Raw genomic sequence first — 21,602 nt, 5'->3', positions numbered from 1 at the left:
TTCTGTATGTGCATTGAAAATTATTATTTAAGGGTAATAATGGCCTTAAATATGACTTAATCAAATGGCACAGTGTACTTTGGCTGATCTGTTGTTGTCTGAAACATAGTGAGTTGAACATTTCATGACAGNCACCTTCCCAGTCTGTCCATGTGTATCATTGTACAGTATAAGCTGTACTGTTGATGCTCACATTTTATCCATAAGTACGTATTTGTATTATTGTGCCCATCATGGCTCCCAAATACGTGAAAGTTGTTGTAAGAAGTGTTGAAATTCCAAGAAAGTAAGGACAATAGTTTATTTATCAATGTGCTGCAGAATTGAATTGTGTCAGCCATGAGAAAATAAAGGTGAATAAAATAATATTGTTTTATTTGCAACAATAAATGTTATAATCAAGTAATACTGTCCTTATTTTAATGCTCATTCACTATTCAAACATTTTTTAAATATCCTGAGGGATTTCTCTGGGTCTTGTGAACAAGACAGCAGCTTTTACACACTTAGTAAAGAAAAAGTAATTTTCAGTTTAAGAACGTTCAACTTATGAACAAGTATCGTTGAATGCACTTTGTAACTCTGTGGCTTGAGTCTGCAAGTGAACTGTACTGACAGAGCGACCGCCGCTTGTCAGCGAAGTCAGTGCTAACTTTAGTGGATAGAGGGTGTCACATGGTCAGCGTAATGAATCCCCACGGCTGTTAATTTCAGTTTTCTACACTGGATTATTGAATGCATTACCTTCGTAAATTGATGGATACCTGTGTTATATCTTAAAAGTAAGACTTTATCTTGGTAACTCTTTGTTTTTGGCTACTTTATACTTGGTCATACTGTACTAATCAGTTTATATAATATACATATGTTTGAACAGACAGCGGTGCAGAGAGATCAAGACAATGGCCATGCATAAATATGGAGATTTAATTCAGCCTGAACCTTGGTGGGAGAACTTAGGTGATGCAGCTGTGAGAATTGATTTGCTTCATGTTAAACCAAGTCACACTGTCTGTCTTAACCTTGTTAAAGAAGGTAATGGAATTCAGGAATCAAGTAACAAAGGTAGGATTGTGTATATAGTTGACAATCCTCACAATCACAAGTCAGTAGTTTGCTACAATGTTACATATTAGGAGGTACTCAGTTCGAATCACGGCTGAAACTCGTCACTTATGCATTTTATAGATCCAAACAAATGACAGGATGCTGCTGTGCAACCCTGCTTAGTATGTGGTGTTCGTGTCACTCATTCAAAACTGTTATCTCAATTTTTAAACATACATACACATTTGCACACGCACATGTGCATAAAGTAATAAAGAAGTCTGTTGTTGAAGAGGCTAAGAAGGAATAGGTGGACACATTGTCTTTCCCGTGTATTTCATTCTTTAACTATTGAAGGTCCAGGATATGGGTGTATGTACATTTTTAGAAAGCATTTGTCTTGAAAATTTTGAAATGACATAAAATATTAAAATGTCTTATTTTTGTTGCAATTCTCCACCTATATGATATTTCCCCTCTCACTGTGATCTGTTTAAAAGGCTTTCAGATCTTCTCATAAATTCTTCTGAGACATATCTATAGAGTGAAGCATTTGTCCCAGAGTCATTCCGTGCTAAATCAGCATACGCTTTCAAAGATCCATTAAGTAATAATATCTCTGCAGAGAGTATATAAAGAACACACTTCTTTCAGTTAGTTGTTTGCATCACTTAGTAATCATATTAATGTTTCAGGTGCTGTGTTTATCTTGTATAATTGTGCCCGCCTTGCTACAATTCTCAGGCAGTTCGAAGAGAAGGTTCAATTAGGATATTATCCTCAGCTTATTCCTTATGAAGAAGTGGACTTTTTGCTTTTATCCAAAGACGTAAGTTACTTCTCACTTTGTAATTGTGTAGAAAGTGTTGCCAAAGCATTTACTCCAATGTTACAGTGCTGGCTGTTTTTATCACTCCGTGATTTTAGTCTGTAAACAAACTATACTGAACTATACTGACCGAGCGATGACCACTTGTCGGCGAAGTTTAGTGCCAACTTTTGTGGATAGAGGGTGTTGCATGGTCAGCGCAACAAATCCCCATGGCCGATAGTTTCGGTTTTGTAGACTGGAGCTGCTATTTCCTTGAAATAGCTCCTCAGTTATCATCATGAGGCTGAGTGGACCCTGTTCCAGACCCGCTACTTCTCAGAAAGAAATCTGGTAGGCCTGGGAATGGAACCTAGACCTCTGGATCTGTAGCCAGGAACTATGACAACTAGACTACAGAGGCAGGAAAAGCATTCATTTTTACTGTTAAGGTTATGGAGTGGGGGGGGGTATAAAATTAAAAGGTGGTGGCACCTGTGCAAAACTTATATTTAGTTTCTGCTCTTTAGTGGTAACTAGTGAGTCATTGCCTGTTGTAACTTGGCATGTAAAATTTAGTATGCAATTAGAGGAATTTCATACTTAGAAGTACAGGTGCCATAGTGGTATGAGACTTAGAGGCTATTTCTAAGGACTTGAAGGCTGCAGAAATGTGTAATAGGGCATGGGAGTACATCACTAAACTGTGTTTTATACAGTAGACACTGTAAGTTCTTTCCAGGTTATACTTTCATTTAACCTTTAATGCAGTGCTCATTTATTGCTCCCAACAAGGAGAGATTACTTAGTACAAGAACATTTTTTTCTTTTTTGCCACAGCACTGTTATCTGAGAAAGCTGTGATATATATTTCTTTCACAGGAGGAATGGGATCTAATGTTCTCATATCTTTTGTCTTACCCAAGTATGCTGCAGAGTTCAGTACAGAATGTGGAGCATGGAAAAGTTGCTCCTCATCTGGTATGCAGTTTTGTTATGGCAATGTGCAGCTGCTTCAGTGTGTATTACAGAAGAGTACGCATCCTCACCGTATGTATATGTCGTGGCATTCTTCTCAATTAGGTTTTAATCCTCCCATCCCTTGGATTCACCAAAGTGTCCTCTGCTTGCCTAGATTTTCTAAGTAGCCCCATTTTACTCTGTTTGTGCATCAGAATTATATGTGTACTTTTAGTCAGTGTTCCTTATTTTGAAAAAATAGGAGGAGGCTCATGAGGTCACCTTGCTGTTTTTCTGTGTCTGTCCTACTGCCTTTATATTCCCCCCCTAATTTTTGAGGCTTATGAAATCACATTCCTATGTAAGTCCTCTTCTCAGATGTTTTGGTGATCTATGCAGCCCATGTTGTAACAAAGGAAAGTAGTCTATTAGTTCTTCCCAGCACTTCTTGTGTGTATTATGAGATCACCTTGTTCTATGTATGATCCCCTCATTTGAAGGCTTATGAGACTGTCCTGCTGTCTGTGTGTCCCCCCACCATTCATTGCTAGGCAACAGGTCATGTGTGTCTTCTTTGTGTCTCCCCACCCCAAATTTCTCGTCTTCTGTGTGGTCCATGTCGTGTCAGAGGAAAGTAGGTGATCAGTTCTTTGCAGAAATTCTTGTAAATTTTTTCCATTTGTGTTACCTGCCATGCCCAGCTCATTGTAACAGGTGGTGCACTGGTATAGCAGTGTACAGTGAATCCAAAATAGAGCAAGTTTGGCTTATAACAAGAACTTCATTGTAGCAATAAAAAGAACATTGGAATTGTCAGTTTTGTAACATTACACATAATGCAAAATAATAGCAGAGAGTGAGGGTTTTTTGTGACATCTTCATTGTAACGAGTAGTTGCTAACGAGATTCCACTGTTTTTCTGTTAGTCTTTCCACCAATTGTACTTGCAGGTTGGCAGTCTGTAAAGGTCTCTATCCTATCTTGTCTTGTGGAAACATCACTGATAGCAGCTTATCCCCACCAAGTTGTAATTACAGAGAAATATACGTCTTGTGGCATTCTCTGAATTTCCTCGTCAGTCCAGTAGCTTGTTTCATTATGTATTGTGTTCCCTGGGTAGTTGAATTCCAGCTTACAGAGCACCGTGAAGTATCTTCCCTCCCCTTAACCTCTGATCTTGCAGCTGACCTAGGTTCAGTAGTAGTGACAGAATAAAGTGCTTTGTTTTGGTTGATGTTGGCTGCAGAAATTTGAAAAACTGTAATTATGGCAACAAAACAGGAGAGTGTAGGCTCAAATATAAAGCATGAAATAATATATTTCTGTGAGGTTAGCAGGTTGTCGAAAAACCAAAATATGAAGGTAGTATTTATTGACTACTTTGACACTGTTCACCATATTGAAGAAGAAATATAGTATATACTAAACTGAAGCAAAGTAACATTGTTCCTTTTGTGTGTGTATGTGTGAATACATGTTGGTGAAATTAATTTTGTGATCTTGGTTTGTGACTGGAACATAATGATATGAGACCTGTTCTGTCACATTGTATAGGCATGCAAAGTGCATATGGTATTAATTCTAGTCACTGTGTTATGAAGAGGGTTATTTTCCCCAAAGCCTCGGGCCTGGACTGATTCCTTGGATAAACGACCTAAGCTAATGAAAATGGATATGAGATTTGGCACTTGGAATGTATGAAGTTTGTATAGGGCAGGTTTGCTCAGGGCAGTGGCAGAAGAAATCTTAAAATATAAGTTAGATTTAGTGGGAGTACAGGAGGTCAGATGGGATGGAGGTGGTATCGCACTAGCAGGAGACCATACATTTTTCTGTGAAAAGGGGAATGAAAATCATGAATTAGGTACAGGTTTTTTCATACATAAGAGAATCGTATCAGCAGTTAAAGAGGGTAGAATTCGTTAGTGATAGGATGTCATATATAATACTAAAAGGTCGCTGGTGTGATATCATTGTTATGAATGTTCACGCCCCAGCAGAAGATAAAATTGATGACATAAAGAATAGATTCTATGAAGAACTAGAAAATGTATTTGATAAATTCCTGAAGTACCTCATGAAAATTTTGTTAGGAGATTTCAATGCCAAAGTAGGGAGGGAAGACATTTTCAAACCAATGATTTGGAATGAGAGTTTGCATGAAATTAGTAATGATAATGGAGTTAGAGTAGTAAACTTTGCCACATCAAAAAATCATACTGTCGAAAGTACAATGTTCCCATATCGCAACATCCACAAATTTACTTGGACATCTCCTGATGGGAAGATACACAGTCAAATAGACCATATTTTGATAGATAGGAGATGGCACTCAAGTATACTTGATGTCCGATCATTCAGGGCAGCAGATTGTGATACTGACCACTACCTGGTGGTGACAAATGTTGCAGATTCCCACAACATTTTGAATAGGTGGAGGAACTACTTCTATCAGTTAATGAATGTACATAGGGTCAGTGTCATTAGGCAGACAGAAATCCATACAGCTGAGCTGTTAGCCCCTGATCCTAGCCCTTTTGAGGTTGAAAGTGCTATTTAAAAATTGAAACGGTATAAATCGCCAGGTAGTGATCAAATTCTGGCATAACTTATTCAAGCAGGAGGCAAAATATTATGTTCTAAGATCTGTAAGCTAATTAAGTCTATTTGGAATAAGGAAAAATTTCCTGATTATTATTATGTGACTGGTTCTATATCTATGTATATGGATTTATGGAATATACAATAAATGAATGAATGAATGAATAGTAAAAGGAGTCTGTTATTGTACCAGTTCACAAGAAGGATGATAAAACTGACTAGTAATTATCAGGGGATATCACTGCTAGCAACTTCACACAAAATGTTATCCAATATTCTTCTCTCAAGGTTAAGTCCATATATAGATGAAATTATTGGAGACCATCAATGTTGGTTACGATGTAACAGATGAACTACTGGTCAGATCTTTTGCATTCATCAGATACTGGAGAAAAAAGGAGAGTACAATGAGACAGTACATCAGCTATTCATAGACTTCAAGAAAGCCTATGATTCAGTTGGGAGGGAAATATTGTACAATATTCTGATAGAGTTTGGGATACCCATGAAACTAGATGGGCTGATTAGAATGTGTTTAAACGAAATGTATAGTAAAGTCCGTATAGGTAAACATTTGTCTGATAATTTGTCTATCCAGAATGGTTTGAAACAAAGAGATGCTTTTATCTCCAGTGCTTTTCAACTTTACTTTAGAATATGCCATCAGGAAGGTCCAAGAAAACCAGGTGGAACTGAAATTAGATGGGACGACACATCATCTGTTGGTCTATGCTGATGATGTGAATCTACTGGGTGATAATATAGAGACCATAAAGAAAAACATACAAACTTTAATTGACACTATTAAGGAGGCTGGTCTAGAAGTAATCACATAGAAATCTAAGTCTTTGTTGCTATCTCATCACCAAAATGCAGGGGAAATCAGAACATTAAGATAGGTAACAGATGTTTTGAAAATGTGGCACAGTTCAGATATTTGGGAACAACGATAACAAATTAAAACCTCATTCAGGAGAAAATTAAGAGGAGATTGAATTTGGGTAATGCTGGCTACCATTCAGTCCAGAACCTTTTGTCTTCTCTTCTGCTGTCTAAAAACAAAAAAATTATAATATACAAAGTGTAATTTTGCTTGTGGTTCTGTATGGGTGTGAAACTTGGTTCCCAACTTTAAGGGAGGAACATAGACTGAGGGTGTTTGAGAACAGGGTGTTGAAGAGAATATTTGGACTGAAGAGAGATGAAGTGACAGGAGGTTGGAGTAAACTGCATAATGAGGAGTTTCATAACTTGTATGTTTCTCCAAGTATAATTATAATGATCAAGTCAAGCAGTATGAGGTGGGCAGGGCATGTAGCACGAATGGTGGAGAGGCGGAATGCATAAAGAATATTGGTGGGAAAGCCGGAAGGATGGAGAGCACTGGGAAGACCAAGACATAGTTGGGTGAACAATATTAACATGGATCTTAGAGGGATAGGATGGGATGGTATGAATTGGATTGATCTGGCTCAGGATAGAGACCAGTGGACGGTTCTTATGAACATGGTAATGAACCTTCGAGTTCCACAAAATGCTGGGAAGTTTTTGAGTAGCTGCACAATTGGTGGCTTCTCAAGAAGGGCTCATCCCCATGAGTGAGTGAGTGATCATCTTCCCATCTGATATGATGCTATCTAACCTCTGCAGTTGATATATTTTATCTGCAACCAGGTGAGAAGGAATTATAACATAAATATGGTAGAATTGCTTCAGAATCAACTTGTTGTTTGATAAGAACATTAAAATGAATTTGGAGCATGTCAGGATCCATATATCTTTTAACAGCTGTGAAATATTTTCAGAATTGCTGGGCATGTGGATTCCAACTATAAGACTCCTGAAACATTTTTGTCCTTGTTTGGTTTATCATTTTTTTTCACTGACTGTTATCTGTATTTTTAGGGGTCTTTAGCCAAGACATTGTAAATGAAAAGGGAAATAATATAACTGTACTCTCTTTGTATTCTAGGAGTCAAGAAACCAATTGTTGCCTGTAATGTTTGCACGCCTGTATCTGTTGCGAAGTGTTCAGCAAGTGTTGCATAATGCATTAAGCTTGCTGGGTATAAGACCTGTTGTTCATATGTGACAAGTAGCTAATCAACTTCGTGGAGCAGAATCATCGAAAAACTAACGGACACTAAACTGGCCAAGAAATTTCTGCCTCTTATGGAACCCAAGGGTTCACTACCATGCTCACAAGTGCCCAATATTTATGAAAGGTATAATTTAACTATTGCTTTTTATTCTATTTTTACCTCAAGTGATGTAGATTCTTAATTGAATTCATGTCCTTGGTATGTATTATGTATATTACTTCTTAACTAGCAGATTCACTTCAGCTTGTCATCCATCTTCAGGGCCATTGGCACTGAATATGGCCAACGAGACCAGATGTGTCTGCATGCAAACTTAAATGTGATAAGTGTATGTGGTCACTTGCAAGAAGTAACCTTGATATGGCACCATAGATTGGCCATTTGCATGAACTTGGAGCACATCGACCACATTTAGGAAATGTCCATACATTAATGCCTTCAATCTCATAAACAATCTTTGTCATTTAAAGATGTCATGTGCAAACTGCTTTCAGGGTTCTTGTTTGTTAGGAATACACTCTGATGATGTCCACAGTTTTTCTTTCTGAAAGTGTTTTACACTGTTATTTTCTTTCTCATCCACTAAAAGGAGCGTGTAGCTGCATTTTTTGGATATTTTTTGACACAGATCATTTGCTGCCTGTCTGTTTACCATGTAACACTGCCAACTTATAACTTTACTGTTAAAAGTGGCATGCTAGGTGATAAGCCAGTGACAGAAAATGTTAGAAAAGAACGTTATTGGATGCAGATATCATTAATCTCTTCACTGTGCCTTAAACTGCAATGTATGCCTTCAGACAAATGATATTCATGATTATTGCATCCAGGAACCATGATAGATGTCTTCATAGTGCTAGCATCATCTGAGGAACATGCAAACTATTTGCAAATTCTGCCCCAGCCTGAAAGAATATTTGGATATAACAAACAATGCACAGCACTAATTTAACAATCAATGCACAGCGCTAATTTGAACATTTTTCTAGTATGTACTGAATAATAGTGAATCACAAGCATGTTGTGAGTATGCCACTTAAAGGTAGAGCTATCCCTATAAGAGGGCATTGAGGCCCGTAGGGTTCTGGGGCATCGAGGCTCCCACATTTTCTGGACATTCAGCTCACAGATGGCAGTGAGGTTGTCAGCTTTATGCACTGGCTGACCTTTACCCCCAGGAAGATTCCTGGTACCCATTTCTGTTAGAAGCTGAGTCGACCCAAGGCCATAGTGCAGCTGGAAGGCTCAGATTAAATGAAAAATCGAGTGACCTCATCAGGAATCGAATGTGTGACCTTCTGGCCTGTAGTATAATGCCTCAACCAAGTACACTACAGCGTGCTCCTGTGGGAGTTCTGTCGTGACCCAAGACGTTGGTGGGTTGACTGAATTACGTTGGCTGAGCGGTAGCGTAATAATTCAGTAATGATGCTTTGTCAGTTGGCTGCCTGAGCGTGTATTCCAACCACAAAGAGTAAATACTCACTACAGAATATAGAGGATTTATTGAACTGTGTGTATATTACATAGAAGCACTGGCAGACGTAAGCAACAACCCAGACAAAAATGCACCCTTCAACTCTTCTCTTGTTCTTAAAAACTAATCTAAAGTAAAGTTGCAGCCCAATGTCTGGAGACACGAACCCCTCACGATTATCAAGTTACACCAGCGTGAGTTGAAGGATAGGTCCTAGACGAAATACTCCAGGAGTCCACTGATTTATGAAAATGGCAGGGGTAGATATAACATTTTTAAGTGGAAGCAGGTCAACCTTCTGACACACTATAGATTTTAGTGGAGGGCATGATTCCAGACATCAGACTCAGTGGTGGTACAACCTTTTGTGACAGTCCCACTGAAGGGGTGTATAATTAACCACCTCTAATTACATCTGTTTTCAGTATCTGAATTGGTACTGTATGGAGTGTATAATTACAAGGTAAATTCAACCTGTACCAGTTTGTGTCTTGAATTCACAATCTTTTTTTACAAGTTGTGTAATTGAAGTGTTGTTTGTGCAGAAACTGTCATATCTACTTTATGTCACATGCAATTACAAAATGTGCTGTTAACAAGAATATCCAGATTCTGCAAAATCTCAAAAAGGTCACTTTGGGAAGCTTAATATGTGCCATATATGACATTAAGAAGGTGTGAGCTGACGGAGTCCGGTTTACACAATTTTTTATAGTAATAATAGTCAGTAATCAATAATTCACATAATAAATCTGCAGTTACTATTGTATCATCTGATTGTTTTTAACTGTACTGACTTTTAGTCATATTGATTACATATACTTTGACATGAAAAACTGTTTTATTATTCAATAAAGCTCAGATTCTTTGAAATCTGAGGATAGGAAGAATTAATTCGGCTTTTTTTTTTTCTAGTTGTTTGTCACAGATGGAGACTGGTGAGCTTGCTGGACAGTGCCAGTCTTGTCTGGAGATTAAAAATTTGAGATTGTAATAAATAATGGTAAATGATCTGTGAGGACACCATTAGCAAAGTAACACAAGTTCATGCCAAATTTTTATGCTGTGTTTAATAAATGTAAGACTGTTCATCTTAACCACTTGGTCATTAGAAAGCAAATCAATTGCATCATTCATTGCTTATGTAGATAGCCTTGGTAGTAGTAACAGTAAAGAATAACTGCATATTGGTATTGTAAACTTTTGATTCTCACATATAATATGTTGTTTAATAAATATGAATGTGATCAGTGTGTGTGTTTTTCTCATTATTAATGGGTGTCATTGTCATTAAATGACGGTAAGACACATATATGCAACAATGTATATGATCCATTTCAGTATTTGTCAGCAGTTGTTTTAGCTTGTAATATCATTAATACCATGTAAGATTTGAGGCTTTCACGGCGGTGACTATGAAGAAAGCAGTCTTCTGGGATTTGGCACCGTGTATATGTGGTGTTAACCGACGTTTTGGAGGACCGTATCGCCCCCATCTTCAGGGTAGAAGAAAAAGTATAAGAAATCTGCAAGCGACAACACCGTGAGAAACGGTACCGTTTCTCAGTGACTGCAAACAGTGGGGTCATTGTAGTTACTATAGGATTCTGACGATGATGTATAACACACTGATATATTGGGTTTTTGGACTTCATCCATTGTCCTGGTTTTTAAGATAATTAATAAAAACACGACGTTTTGGAAACTGGATCTCTTTCCGTCCTCGGGTGAAGGAAAACACCTATTCTGTTGGGTCCGTTGGTCCAGTGATTGAGGCTAGCTCTTTCTAAGGGACCCAACTGAATAGGTGTTTTCCTTCACCTGAGGACGGAAACAGATCCAGTTTCCGAAACGTCGTGTTTTTATTTGTTATCTTAAAAACCAGGACGATGGATAAAGTCCAAAAACCCAACATATCAGAGTGGGGTCATTGGTTGAAATGTAAATATGAATTTTTCCTTATAGAGGCATTGCAATGGACTGACTGCCCAAGGAGCTATACCAAATGTAAAAAAAAAAATGTTACATATTCAGAATTAATCCTGAATCAAAACAGGCCAGGGGATATAAGAAGAAGGGGAAGAACAATGTAAATAGAAATAAGTATTAAGTTTGTATTTGCATATGATCACCAGTATCAAATACAGAGACAGATTAATAATCACACTATCAGTGGCACTTAGGAGTGGAAAAGGTTTATTACTGCATGATCGCTACAGGTACAGGAGCAACTGGGACTTGAAATTAAAAGAAATGTATGTTTTTTTTTTTTGTTATGCCCCTTGTAATGCAATTTTATAAAATGTAGCTTATTTTGCCCCCTGTATATCCAATACTGGATGGGAAATTATCATCCTAAGCATATTTCTGCAATTACATTCCATTGCACTGTTAATTCAACGTCTTCATGTTAGATTTGAGTTTTATATGGTTAAGACAAGGATATAGGACATGACATAGTACAAATACAATATGTAATACTGATATAAATGTAAGTATATAGTTGCTACAGCAATTTACAGACAACTTTTAAGAATATATTATATAGAACAAAGTAATTATATCACCACAGAAGTAATACTTTTTTAAATATTTGTAGTCAAGAACGTTCAGTTAAAGTAAATTCTGCAGGACAGGAGTGCGATGGGAGATAAGCATTTAACAATGGCTTAAATACTTTTATATCTCTATTTAAACTTGTAATGGTAGATGGAAGGTCATCCCTTATATTTAGAAAAATGCATGCATTTTCAGTAGCTAAGTTCATGAACTTTATTTTGTCAAAATTCAGTGTAGTTTTATTGGCTTCAAACTATTTGTTCAAGCCAAGATATCATTCATGTAGTTAAAAAATAGTCAATATATGGATGGGTAGTACTAATCCTAGTATCAGAAAATAGAGTAAGTTTGGTTTGGGAGTAGGCCATTGATGTGTATGAGTGAAAGCAGAGAACCAAATACTGAACTTTAAAGAAAATCATATTTTATAATGCCTCAGTATGAGTAGGTGTTAAAATTTTAATTTGGAGATTTTACTTTTACCTCCTGTTTGCTGTCAGGAAGGATTGTTTTAAACAACTTTGCAGCTGTAGCTTGAATTCCATAACATTTCTTGTTCTGATAGTGATAAACCTTCATTTTCACAATTGAATGCTACATCAATGGTGTAAAGTAATCCACATGCATTCTACTGTTGAGTGTATATGTTATTTTGTTTATGATTTTACGTAAGGCTTTATTAGTTCACAGACAGTTCATAAGTCCAGAATGTTCTGAAAGGACATTGTATGAGTCTGATAATTCAGTCATTCTCTTATACATAAATCTGCCAAATATGTTAGAGTCTCCCGTCAATAAAGAAACTGATCTGTAGTCAGAGATGTAAGATTTTTCACTCCTATATAGAGGTTTCACTTTTTAATATATTCGAAAAATTTTATATGTACTTAAGCCATAGGAAATATCCTGCAGCCATAGTTTGATTAAAATGGCAATTTAGTCAATGATTATTCTAAACAGAGAAGATTTTTCCATCGTATGAAGCAAATTTGCTTCTTGCTTATTTGGAAGAATTTTCACACCAAATATGTAAGAATAATCCAAAGAAAACAAGGCTGCTTGTTATTTACTTGGCATGTTTTTTGACATTGACAGTGGAAGCAGTACCTTATACAGAAATGTTGGTGAATTTCTACATCCCATAGCCACTGCTGCTAGAACCTCAGATCCTCCATGTGTTAGCTTAAAATGCTGTGAGATAGTGAGAAAAAATGAAGAGATAAGTTGCAAGGAAGTTCTGCGTAATTCTGCTGATAAAGTAACCATATGACTTTTTAATTTTGAGTGACTTAATTATGGCATTAATTTTGTTTGCAATTTTAGGCATGATATTTATATTGGTAAGTCTCTTAGGGCTTTATTCAGCCATGCACTTCATTGAAGCCTTTTTTTTTCTGCGGAGCTTTTATCACGTTTGCGGCGAGAAATTGTAAACATACCCCACGTAACTTGCTATGTATGCCTGTTCGCATGTTACAACTCGAAACCCACTGGAAGAATTTACATTGAATTTGATGCCGGGTAGTTTTACTTACAATTTCGATACAGTTACTTTTTTGTTAAAATAGTGCAAGGACGTCGGATATTATATGAAGACCTACGTGCCTTTTTGCACACATCTTTGGTGAAGCACGCTAAATATTCATGGGAGGGGAAAACGTTTTACACATATATTTTATGTTCAGCACATTTCTACCACAAGTATCACAGTGTTTTCCATAAGTAAACGGAAGTACACAAACGCGACAGAAGCAAGCTGTGCGCACATTTCTTAAGTTGTTGATATCATTGTTGGCCATTCCTTTTTTATAATCGATCACAACCATTGAGTTTGGTACAAAGTTACGGGAACTAAAATGGCATGTACGAACATTTCATGCAGCCTGTGACGTTTTCTTTTAGAAGGAAACAATTATTGATGAATATTGTTACTAAAGTCACAGCATTGTAATGTTTCTGTTTTTTAATTTTTATATAATTTTGGACAGATGCCTCTGGCATTTACGGACCTAGGCTCGTCTGGTTGCTACCCAGCTGTTTGTTTTGTTTCGAGGCATGAGATTCACGTGACTTCTCAGGTAATTGGAGTTGATAAAACCGAGTATCCTATTGGTTCATTCTGTGACGTTTGGTTATGGACAGCCAATTGCAGCGCAGTTTTCATATCGACTCGTAGGCAAGCTCTGTGCGCGTTTGACATCAATAAATGCAGGAGTGTATCGTAAGGGCGCGGATCTGTGCTGTTGTTTAGTCCTTAACATTTGTATTATATTTCTCTTCTTTTAGTATTTTACTTTAAAAATAACAATTATGAGCATTGCTGCGCTTTTGCAAGCTGCGGAATATTTGGAAAGGCGAGAAAGAGGTGAGTTTGGGCGTGTTTTTCTTGTGACTGTGGAGTCTCAATCCACGTCAACATGGCTCCCATGTCAGTTGTTGGCCTGGAAATCAGCTGATTTTGACGCTCTTTTGATCTTTTTATTACAGAGGCCGAACATGGATACGCATCGACACTGCCGATCCCAGATGATCTCAGAAGCGTGAAAAGGCCAAAGACAAAAAAATCTCAGGGAAGCAGGTTCGTGTTTAGTAATCGCATACCAGTGCAATCTATTGTTTTGTGTTGTACATACGTGTGAGCTAGAAAACGAGTGTTACTCATTGATTATTTTTTTTTCAGGACAACTCATAACGAACTGGAAAAAAATAGGTGAGTAGACATGAACAAACCATACTACTAGTGTTACTTACTTCTTAGGCACTGGGTAGCTTTGTTTGGGAGGTGTGGCTTCTATACAGCACCTGGCCTGTGATTGTCATAAGACGTCCACAGTTTCGAAATGTGGAATGAACGATTGGAGAAAATCGAAATTGGGAGTTTATTACTTGCTTGGCCTGTTTAGTTAGAATCGACGGCTCTTGTGGGATGCGTTGCATTGACAGTAATTGGTTATTGCCATGCTTTGTGATGGGTTAGTGAGTGATACGTTTAGCATTCTAGTTCACTAGGAGACAGCTCAGTATGAAGGTAAGGTGTTCGTTAGAATGTATAATTTGGTGCAGACAAAGGAACAACTTGAAGTGTTGGATGGATTGTGATTATAGAACGGTGCATAAAGTGAAGTGCTACGAACTCTCCCGTTGATTGAATCTCATTCGGTCATATTTCTGGTTGACATTGAGCAGTGAAGTGACATCGTTAATAAGGCCGTCAAATAATATATGTCGTTAATTCTGTTGCTGCCTTGGTGTTTGGGACCAAGAAAGTGTGATTTATATTAATCTTATTTTCAGTTTTAGGTCGCTTTTGTATATATATTATGTTGGTTCTTTTTTTGGGGGGGGATCTTTAATGTAAAGAGGTTATGGCAAATGACGGGTAGTGAAATTCCTAGGGATGATTACTGTAAAGGGGATGTTAGAGAACTTTGATATGCTTGGTTGGCCCGTAATGGCTATAATGAATGCTTGCACACGTGACCATGCATGTCGTTTTTCATTATGGATGCAAGCCTCCATCTTACGCGAATGTGTAATGTTTTTTTTTTATTATTTTATGTAAGAGATTGTTTCCATGGACAGTTTTAATTTGTTGCTAGAGTTTTATATAAGATCGAAGTAAATTTCAGGAACTAGAAGAATTTGTAATGCTGTGAATGTGGGCCTTGAAGCTGAAATACAAGCTGGCGTAGATTTGACAACATGCCGTGTCACATGATCGTATGAGGCCATGTCTGGGCAAGCTACGTTTCTTGATCAAGGCCAAGGTTATTTGTTTCTTGACTATTCGTCATAATAAAGCGGAGGATGCACTCATTTACACGAGCGTACGAACTTAATTTTTCTGTCCGTGAATAACGAGATTTTATTAGTAGTCAGTACTGGAGAATTCCTTCTTGTGGATTGTTGTAGTATAATGTTGTGATGCTTTTTTGAGCATTAATTTAACTTTGCCTCCAGTCTTATGTATCAAAGACGGTGTAACTGCCCGATTTGGGGGGGGGGTGTAAAGTGAATACAATTATGTTTTATATATGTAATTGCAATAATATAGTGTATGTAACTGGCAGAAAGGACAGTGTGGGTAATAGAAAGCGAACGATCAGGAATTCCGGAAGAATAAATTCTCTTCTGTTGTTAACGTGACCGTCGATTCTATATCTCTGCCTTGCCATGATGGTGTTAAAGGAATGTAATTAATTTTTTCGAACAAGGTAATTGGATTTTAAAATTGTCACTTGATCCGTGTTTATTTTATCAGGTATTATCATTGTAATGTAGAAGGAAAGCCTGAGTACACATACCCGCACAGTGCGGCCGTCCTGTTTTTTTAATTGATATTGGGGTGGGACTAAGTCCCTTGTACTGCGGCTACTTCTGTCATATTGTATGAGCCCCAGATGATAGGTGAGGGTGATTGTGGAGCAATTGGTGGAATGAAGATTGGCAGGGGAAACTGAAGTACTCGGAGAAAACCTACCTCAGCGCCACTTTGTCCACCATAAATCCCACTTGACCAGACCCGGGATCGGAAAGCCAGCGACTAACCGCTTGAGCTATGGCGCGGCCCTGCGGCCATCCTAGATTTGCCCCCAAATCGGTCAGTGCGATTGGCGGTGAGCTTGTACAGCGGCCCAGCCGCTCCCTGGAAGTACTGGGCGCTCGTTCCGTCTACATACTCTTAGTAGGACCGCGGAATTTCGAACTGATACGTATTCTACAATCCTATTGCCCAACACTTTACAAATAAAGTTACCTGGAAAACAGCAGACGCGGGGAATGCTGTTTGTTGTTACGCACGCATTCTGGGCTCCACCGTACAAGGTTCCCATTAGTGCGTAGAATATCTTTTTCAGAAATAAGAATAACGTCAGACATGAAACCAGGGTCTCCCGTGCAGAGTGTGTAAGGTATTTTCAAGCAGGATGTTGAAGCCTACACCGATTTCATCTGATGTCTCGTTAGTGAGCACTCGTAGTTTTGATTAGTCCCCCGCTCCCTTCTACCAACAGCAGCATCACGGAGTATATATTCCGGGTCATGCAGTGTGTACGGCAGTAGTTTGTAGATTACGCTAGCTGCCCGAATCAAAGCGGCACTGGAGCAGCGCACGACACTTCCGCCTGAGGGGCAGTGCGGTTTCCGGGAAGCATTATTCTAATCGCTCCGTACTAAATATGTACAAAAAAAATAATCTCAAAGTATTTTGTACACAAAACAATGTGTAATGAATATTTAACAAAAGAAAAACCTTTTAAAAAGTTTCATATCTATTTGTATTTATTTTCGTAAGCACAGTTTCTTATTGATACGTTAAATATCTAGTACGTGTTTCGGGATTTCGGCCTCCCATCAAGTATGCATATTCGGTGTTGGTTTCACTTCTCACTTGTTACGTTGGCCATCGTTCCCAGTGGTATATTTCGCGTTGTCAGTTTGATATATTGGTATGTAATGTCACCATATATTTTAAATTATTGATGTTTTGGACATTATTTATTGCCCTGATTTTATTTAAAACAATGTTTTGGAGACTGGATTCTACCTCCAGCCTCAGGTAAAAAGTTTACGCAATTGAGCCCAGTCGACAGAGCAGGTCCCTACCTCCCACAGGTGGTTTATGTCATTTTTAGTTTATATATTGTGCCGTTCTGGTATGCGGAGGTAGGACTAGCTCAGTCGATTGGGCCCAATGGAACAGATTTCTTACCTGAGGACGGAGGTAGAGTCCAGTCACCTTTTTCATTCCTTCATCCTTTTTTTTTATTAATCCTGTAGATCATGATACAATGATATAGGACAAGTCTTTCAGCTAATCTACATTATTAAATTACAACAATCTTAATACTAAAAAAATATATAAGATATACAACATTTTATACATTTGTACTACTATATACTTCTGCTTATATCAGTAGCTAACCTAAACGTTGTTTTTAAATAGAAGGAGGACGATGGGTAATGCCCAAAGAATTCAGTAATCGCCTTTATCATGGACTTCTGGATCTTATCTACGATATACGTTCTAGTTAAAATGTTGAATATTAAAATTGTTAACATTTTTAAAGTGTTGTTGAATTCCTTTTCTTATAATAGTTTTCACATTTCCATAGATAAATATTTCATCTCGGTTGGTGGTGGTGGTGGTGTTGGCGGCGGCGTTTAATAGATGCAGCTGTGGTTTCTCACAGATGGCATGTGTATACTTGTTATGTCACAGTGCAGGTTGTCTTGGTTTTCGTTGTTGAGCTCCGTGTTTTGGATGTGAATTTTTGTTGTTGTTTATTACCTTGTTTTTCGTTGTTCAGTTTTGTATCTCTTGGTGGAATTATTTCTGATGTTTCGTTGTATATTCTACTAGTGGACGCTCTTTTGTTGGCTTGCGTTCGGTCGTGGCTAGTGACTCGATCATGTCCACAGTATCCCCCTGGAGATGGCAGTGTTAGGAATTTCTTGTGACATAAGTTGTCATATGTTGTAAGTCGTGTTAATGAGGTAAAGAGCTTTTAGCAGTTTGTCTCCAAGCGTGGATTTTGAAGTAAATGTGAAGGAACTACGTCGTTTCCACTAAACATTGCATAGGCTTTTTTGTGTTTAGAGAATTTGGACTACGTTTTATGATGGTCGGGTGCCTGAACCTGCCCTCACTTTTACATGCTTCTGTCACTTTTACGTACTTGTGCACTTGCACACCAAACATACTTCTTTTTTTTCACATATTTCCTTCATACTAACTGATATCGACAAGTAAGGAAATTTATATACAGTACTGGAATAAATCATTTTGCGATTGTTGTTGTGTGTTACATTTTACATTTGTGCAAATTTTGTAAGTTTCCATAGGTGACGTGCCCCGTGTTTTATTATTTTACTCGGATACACCCACCCCCCTCATTCATTTATACTCCACCTCTGTGTGTAGTACGATTATAGAAATGTCTGTGAATTTTATTAAGACAGTTGCGTATTGTAATATTTGGAGTTACGAATTCCATGGAGCAAAATTCTAAAGAATTGCTCAGCTATCCAGGAAATCGCCCACCTTTTATGGAACTCGAAGGTTCATTGCCGCGTTCACAAGAGTTGACAGTTGTCCAATCATGAGCCAGAGAATCCAGTGTATAAAAACACGCAGTAGTGTATTCAGCGTAGTTTAGCTGCATGGGCAGCACCGAACTACCGGAACCAATTGTTCAGTATGAGCCGCGTGTTCGAGTTCTTCTCTGGCTGGTGCTCATACCTAGAAGAAGCCATTGAAATATCTTCAGAGTTCAGTTAACCATTCTAGAATTACTAACGTAAGGAAGGGCATACAGCGAAAGCAGAGCACGCGTTACATTTCTTATATCTACATGACGTATACGGTTTGCTAACCAGAAACCTGACTCAGCCTGCACAAATAATGACGCGTTGCTTATAAGCGTGGTAGAGTTCTCAGCGTAATAAAAATGGTTCTATATATATAGTACCATTTTTATTACGCTCTCGTAAATTGTGAATTATTGCTCCTAAGGTTTGTCGGTACTGGAAAGGAACAAATAAATCAATGTAACATTTCATTCGTAGGTTGTGTGTTGTGAATAGTGAAAGGAAGTTGGCAGTATTGTGTTCGAATGTGTTCCTACGTTTTCAGTACGTGGTAGGGTAAAAAAAAACTTCTTTTAACGTTTAGTTCGTAGATGTGGGTTGTCCAGTATAGCAACAGGAAATTCGTAGGACGTCGCCGAATTTGTTCTAAGATTCATCGCCGCGTGGTAGATAAAGTTCTTACGATTTTGTTGAAATTAGGCCTGAAGTGATCTGAGTAGGCAGGTAACACGTTGTGATTCCTGCATAGACATGTTTTGTGTTTATGTAAGCTAGAAGGCCGTCATTCCAGATAGGACACTCCAAACAAAAACAAACTCCGTGGCCTATAGTCCGCAAACGAACTCTACCGACCGAGCGACTGCCGCTTATCGGCGAAGTTAGTGCCAACTTCAGCGGATAGAGTGTGTCGCGTGGTCAGCGCAACGAATCCCCACGGCCGTTAATCTCGATTTTCTAGACCGGAGCCGCTATTTCCGTGATATAGCTTCTCAGTTATCCTCACGAGGCTGAGTGAACCCCGTTCCAGACCTACTACTGCTCAGAGAATGTGTTAGCGCCGGGAATCGAACCCGCGACCTCTGGATCTGTAGTCAGGAACTCCGAGCACTAGACCACAGAGGCGGTCTCCAGATCGAACACTTCATTTACAAAATTACTAATTGACGTTATGCAGGTATGAAGAATGGAACAGTTCCGTCCCTGACACGAGGCATTTAATGTGATGTATAAAGGAGTTTCTTTGTTGCTGGATGTTGACTGCGCTCGTTGTGAAAGTGCTGAACCCTCACAGAACAATCGGACAAGCAATATCCAGGGATTTGAGGCTTTCACGGCGGTGACTATGAAGAAAGCAGTCTTCTGGGATTTGGCACCGTGTATATGTGGTGTTAACCGACGTTTCGGAGGAACGTATCGCCCCCATCTTCAGGGTTGAAGAAGTATAAGTAAATCTGCAAGCGACAACACCGTGAGACACGGTCTACTTGACCGTGTCTCACGGTGTTGTCGCTTGCAGATTTACTTATACTTCTTCAACCCTGAAGATGGGGGCGATACGTTCCTCCGAAACGTCGGTTAACACCACATATACACGGTGCCAAATCCCAGAAGACTGCTTTCTTCAATATCCAGGGAGATCACGCGCTAGCATGGAGTGGACCAACAGCGATTGTAATGCCGTGTAAGAGTGAGACCGCGGGTGGAGGTAAGTTTGAAAGAAAAAAGGGGAACGTTACTTGGTTGCCAAACGTCACTTTTCTTGTGGGACTGGACCGAGTGCTGCTTTGCTGCTTATAATTTGTGTAATGTGGACAGGAGGGACGTGCACGTCATCAAGGCGTAGGTAATGCGTGGAGGTAAGTAAAGCGAGGGATTGATTTGCTCTGTATGAAGTACCCTGTATCCTGTTGTCAGGTAGGGCTGACTATGGAAATCACAGGAAAAAAAAAGTCTTGATCTTCCCAAATGACACTTTGACCGTGTATTTTGTTAGGTTTACTGATAAGGCAGGACTTATGAGAGAGTGTGGTACGACAGTCCCCTCATCATCTCTGCCCGTTAACTAAAAGGGCAGTTCTGCACATTGTTGCAAGCCCATTTCAGTCTGTACAGTGGCAGCAGGGACCTAAATAGCTTTCTGGATGCATCTATGTTAAATCTTTCGAAAGCTAGCTAACCCTGTAACAGGCCGTAGAGGCCTGTGAGGTTATGAGACGTCGAGGCTCGCATATTTTCTAGGCAGTACACTCGCATATGACGGTGAGATTGCCTTACGCGCCGGCCGCCCTTTACACCCAGGAAGATTCCTGGTATTCATTTCTGTTAAAGGCCATGGTGCAGCTGAAGGGATTAGGTCAACTGAAAACATCCAGTGACCTCATCGGGAATCGAACCCGCTACCTTTCAGCTTGTAACATAGCGCTTTGGCCAACTACGCTACCGCGTGGCCCATCATTCGAAAGTACATGTATTAAATCTTATTGACCTGCCAGAACTTCGTGTGGACGCGGCATCATTTTAAATCTTAAGAATTCGACCATCCCACTTGTGAGTAGTTCGCGTCCTCCTGGGGAGGGGGGGTGTGATCCGCAGATAAACTGTGCACTAGACATTGCGATTCTGTTCCGCATTGTTTTGGACCAAATAAAACTGCCCCTGATACAGGCCCATTTCATTTTTCCCCTGTTCAAGTTCGCCTACTTATGCATTGCGTATAGTGTAACTCGGGTCTTTCGTAATGTTGAAATCTGATGGGAATTTGTGAAGTGGCGATTGTTGAAAATAGTGCGAGATGACACTGTATGTGTAAATTAATTAAAGGGGAAACGTTTACCGTTGGTTTGAACATTGTAATCAGAATAGTCGGTCTACTGGGCCGACAGTTTTCTCACCTGCTTTTGAACCACCGAAGTGAAGAATGTGGTCGAAGCATTTGGTCCGTTTTATCAGAATTAAGTAA

At 38.8% G+C, this 21,602-nt stretch overlaps 2 protein-coding genes across 2 annotated transcripts in view; both read left to right on the top strand.

Moving 5' to 3' along the window:
- Positions 1 to 856: 856 nt before the first annotated feature.
- LOC111874519 (DALR anticodon-binding domain-containing protein 3) lies at positions 857 to 10,248 on the top strand. The gene is made up of 5 exons (XM_023870086.2): positions 857 to 1,065; positions 1,743 to 1,876; positions 2,738 to 2,905; positions 7,389 to 7,641; positions 9,911 to 10,248. The coding sequence occupies exons 1-4, from the start codon at positions 903 to 905 to the stop codon at positions 7,506 to 7,508; spliced, it is 585 nt and encodes a 194-aa protein (XP_023725854.1). The 5' UTR covers positions 857 to 902; the 3' UTR covers positions 7,509 to 7,641; positions 9,911 to 10,248.
- A 3,506-nt stretch (positions 10,249 to 13,754) lies between these two features.
- The window catches only part of LOC111874508 (max dimerization protein 1), a 276,094-nt gene continuing 268,246 nt past the window's right edge, over positions 13,755 to 21,602 (top strand). The window contains exons 1-3 of the mRNA XM_023870070.2: positions 13,755 to 13,919; positions 14,042 to 14,132; positions 14,235 to 14,264. Of these exons, the coding sequence (XP_023725838.1) occupies positions 13,865 to 13,919; positions 14,042 to 14,132; positions 14,235 to 14,264 (176 nt within the window). The 5' untranslated portion in view covers positions 13,755 to 13,864. The remainder of the gene's footprint in view (positions 13,920 to 14,041; positions 14,133 to 14,234; positions 14,265 to 21,602) is intronic.

The sequence above is a fragment of the Cryptotermes secundus genome, unplaced genomic scaffold (assembly GCF_002891405.2).
Source record: "Cryptotermes secundus unplaced genomic scaffold, Csec_1.0 scaffold629, whole genome shotgun sequence".
NCBI classification, from domain to species: domain Eukaryota; kingdom Metazoa; phylum Arthropoda; class Insecta; order Blattodea; family Kalotermitidae; genus Cryptotermes; species Cryptotermes secundus.
This window is presented reverse-complemented; position numbering and strand designations above follow the sequence as displayed.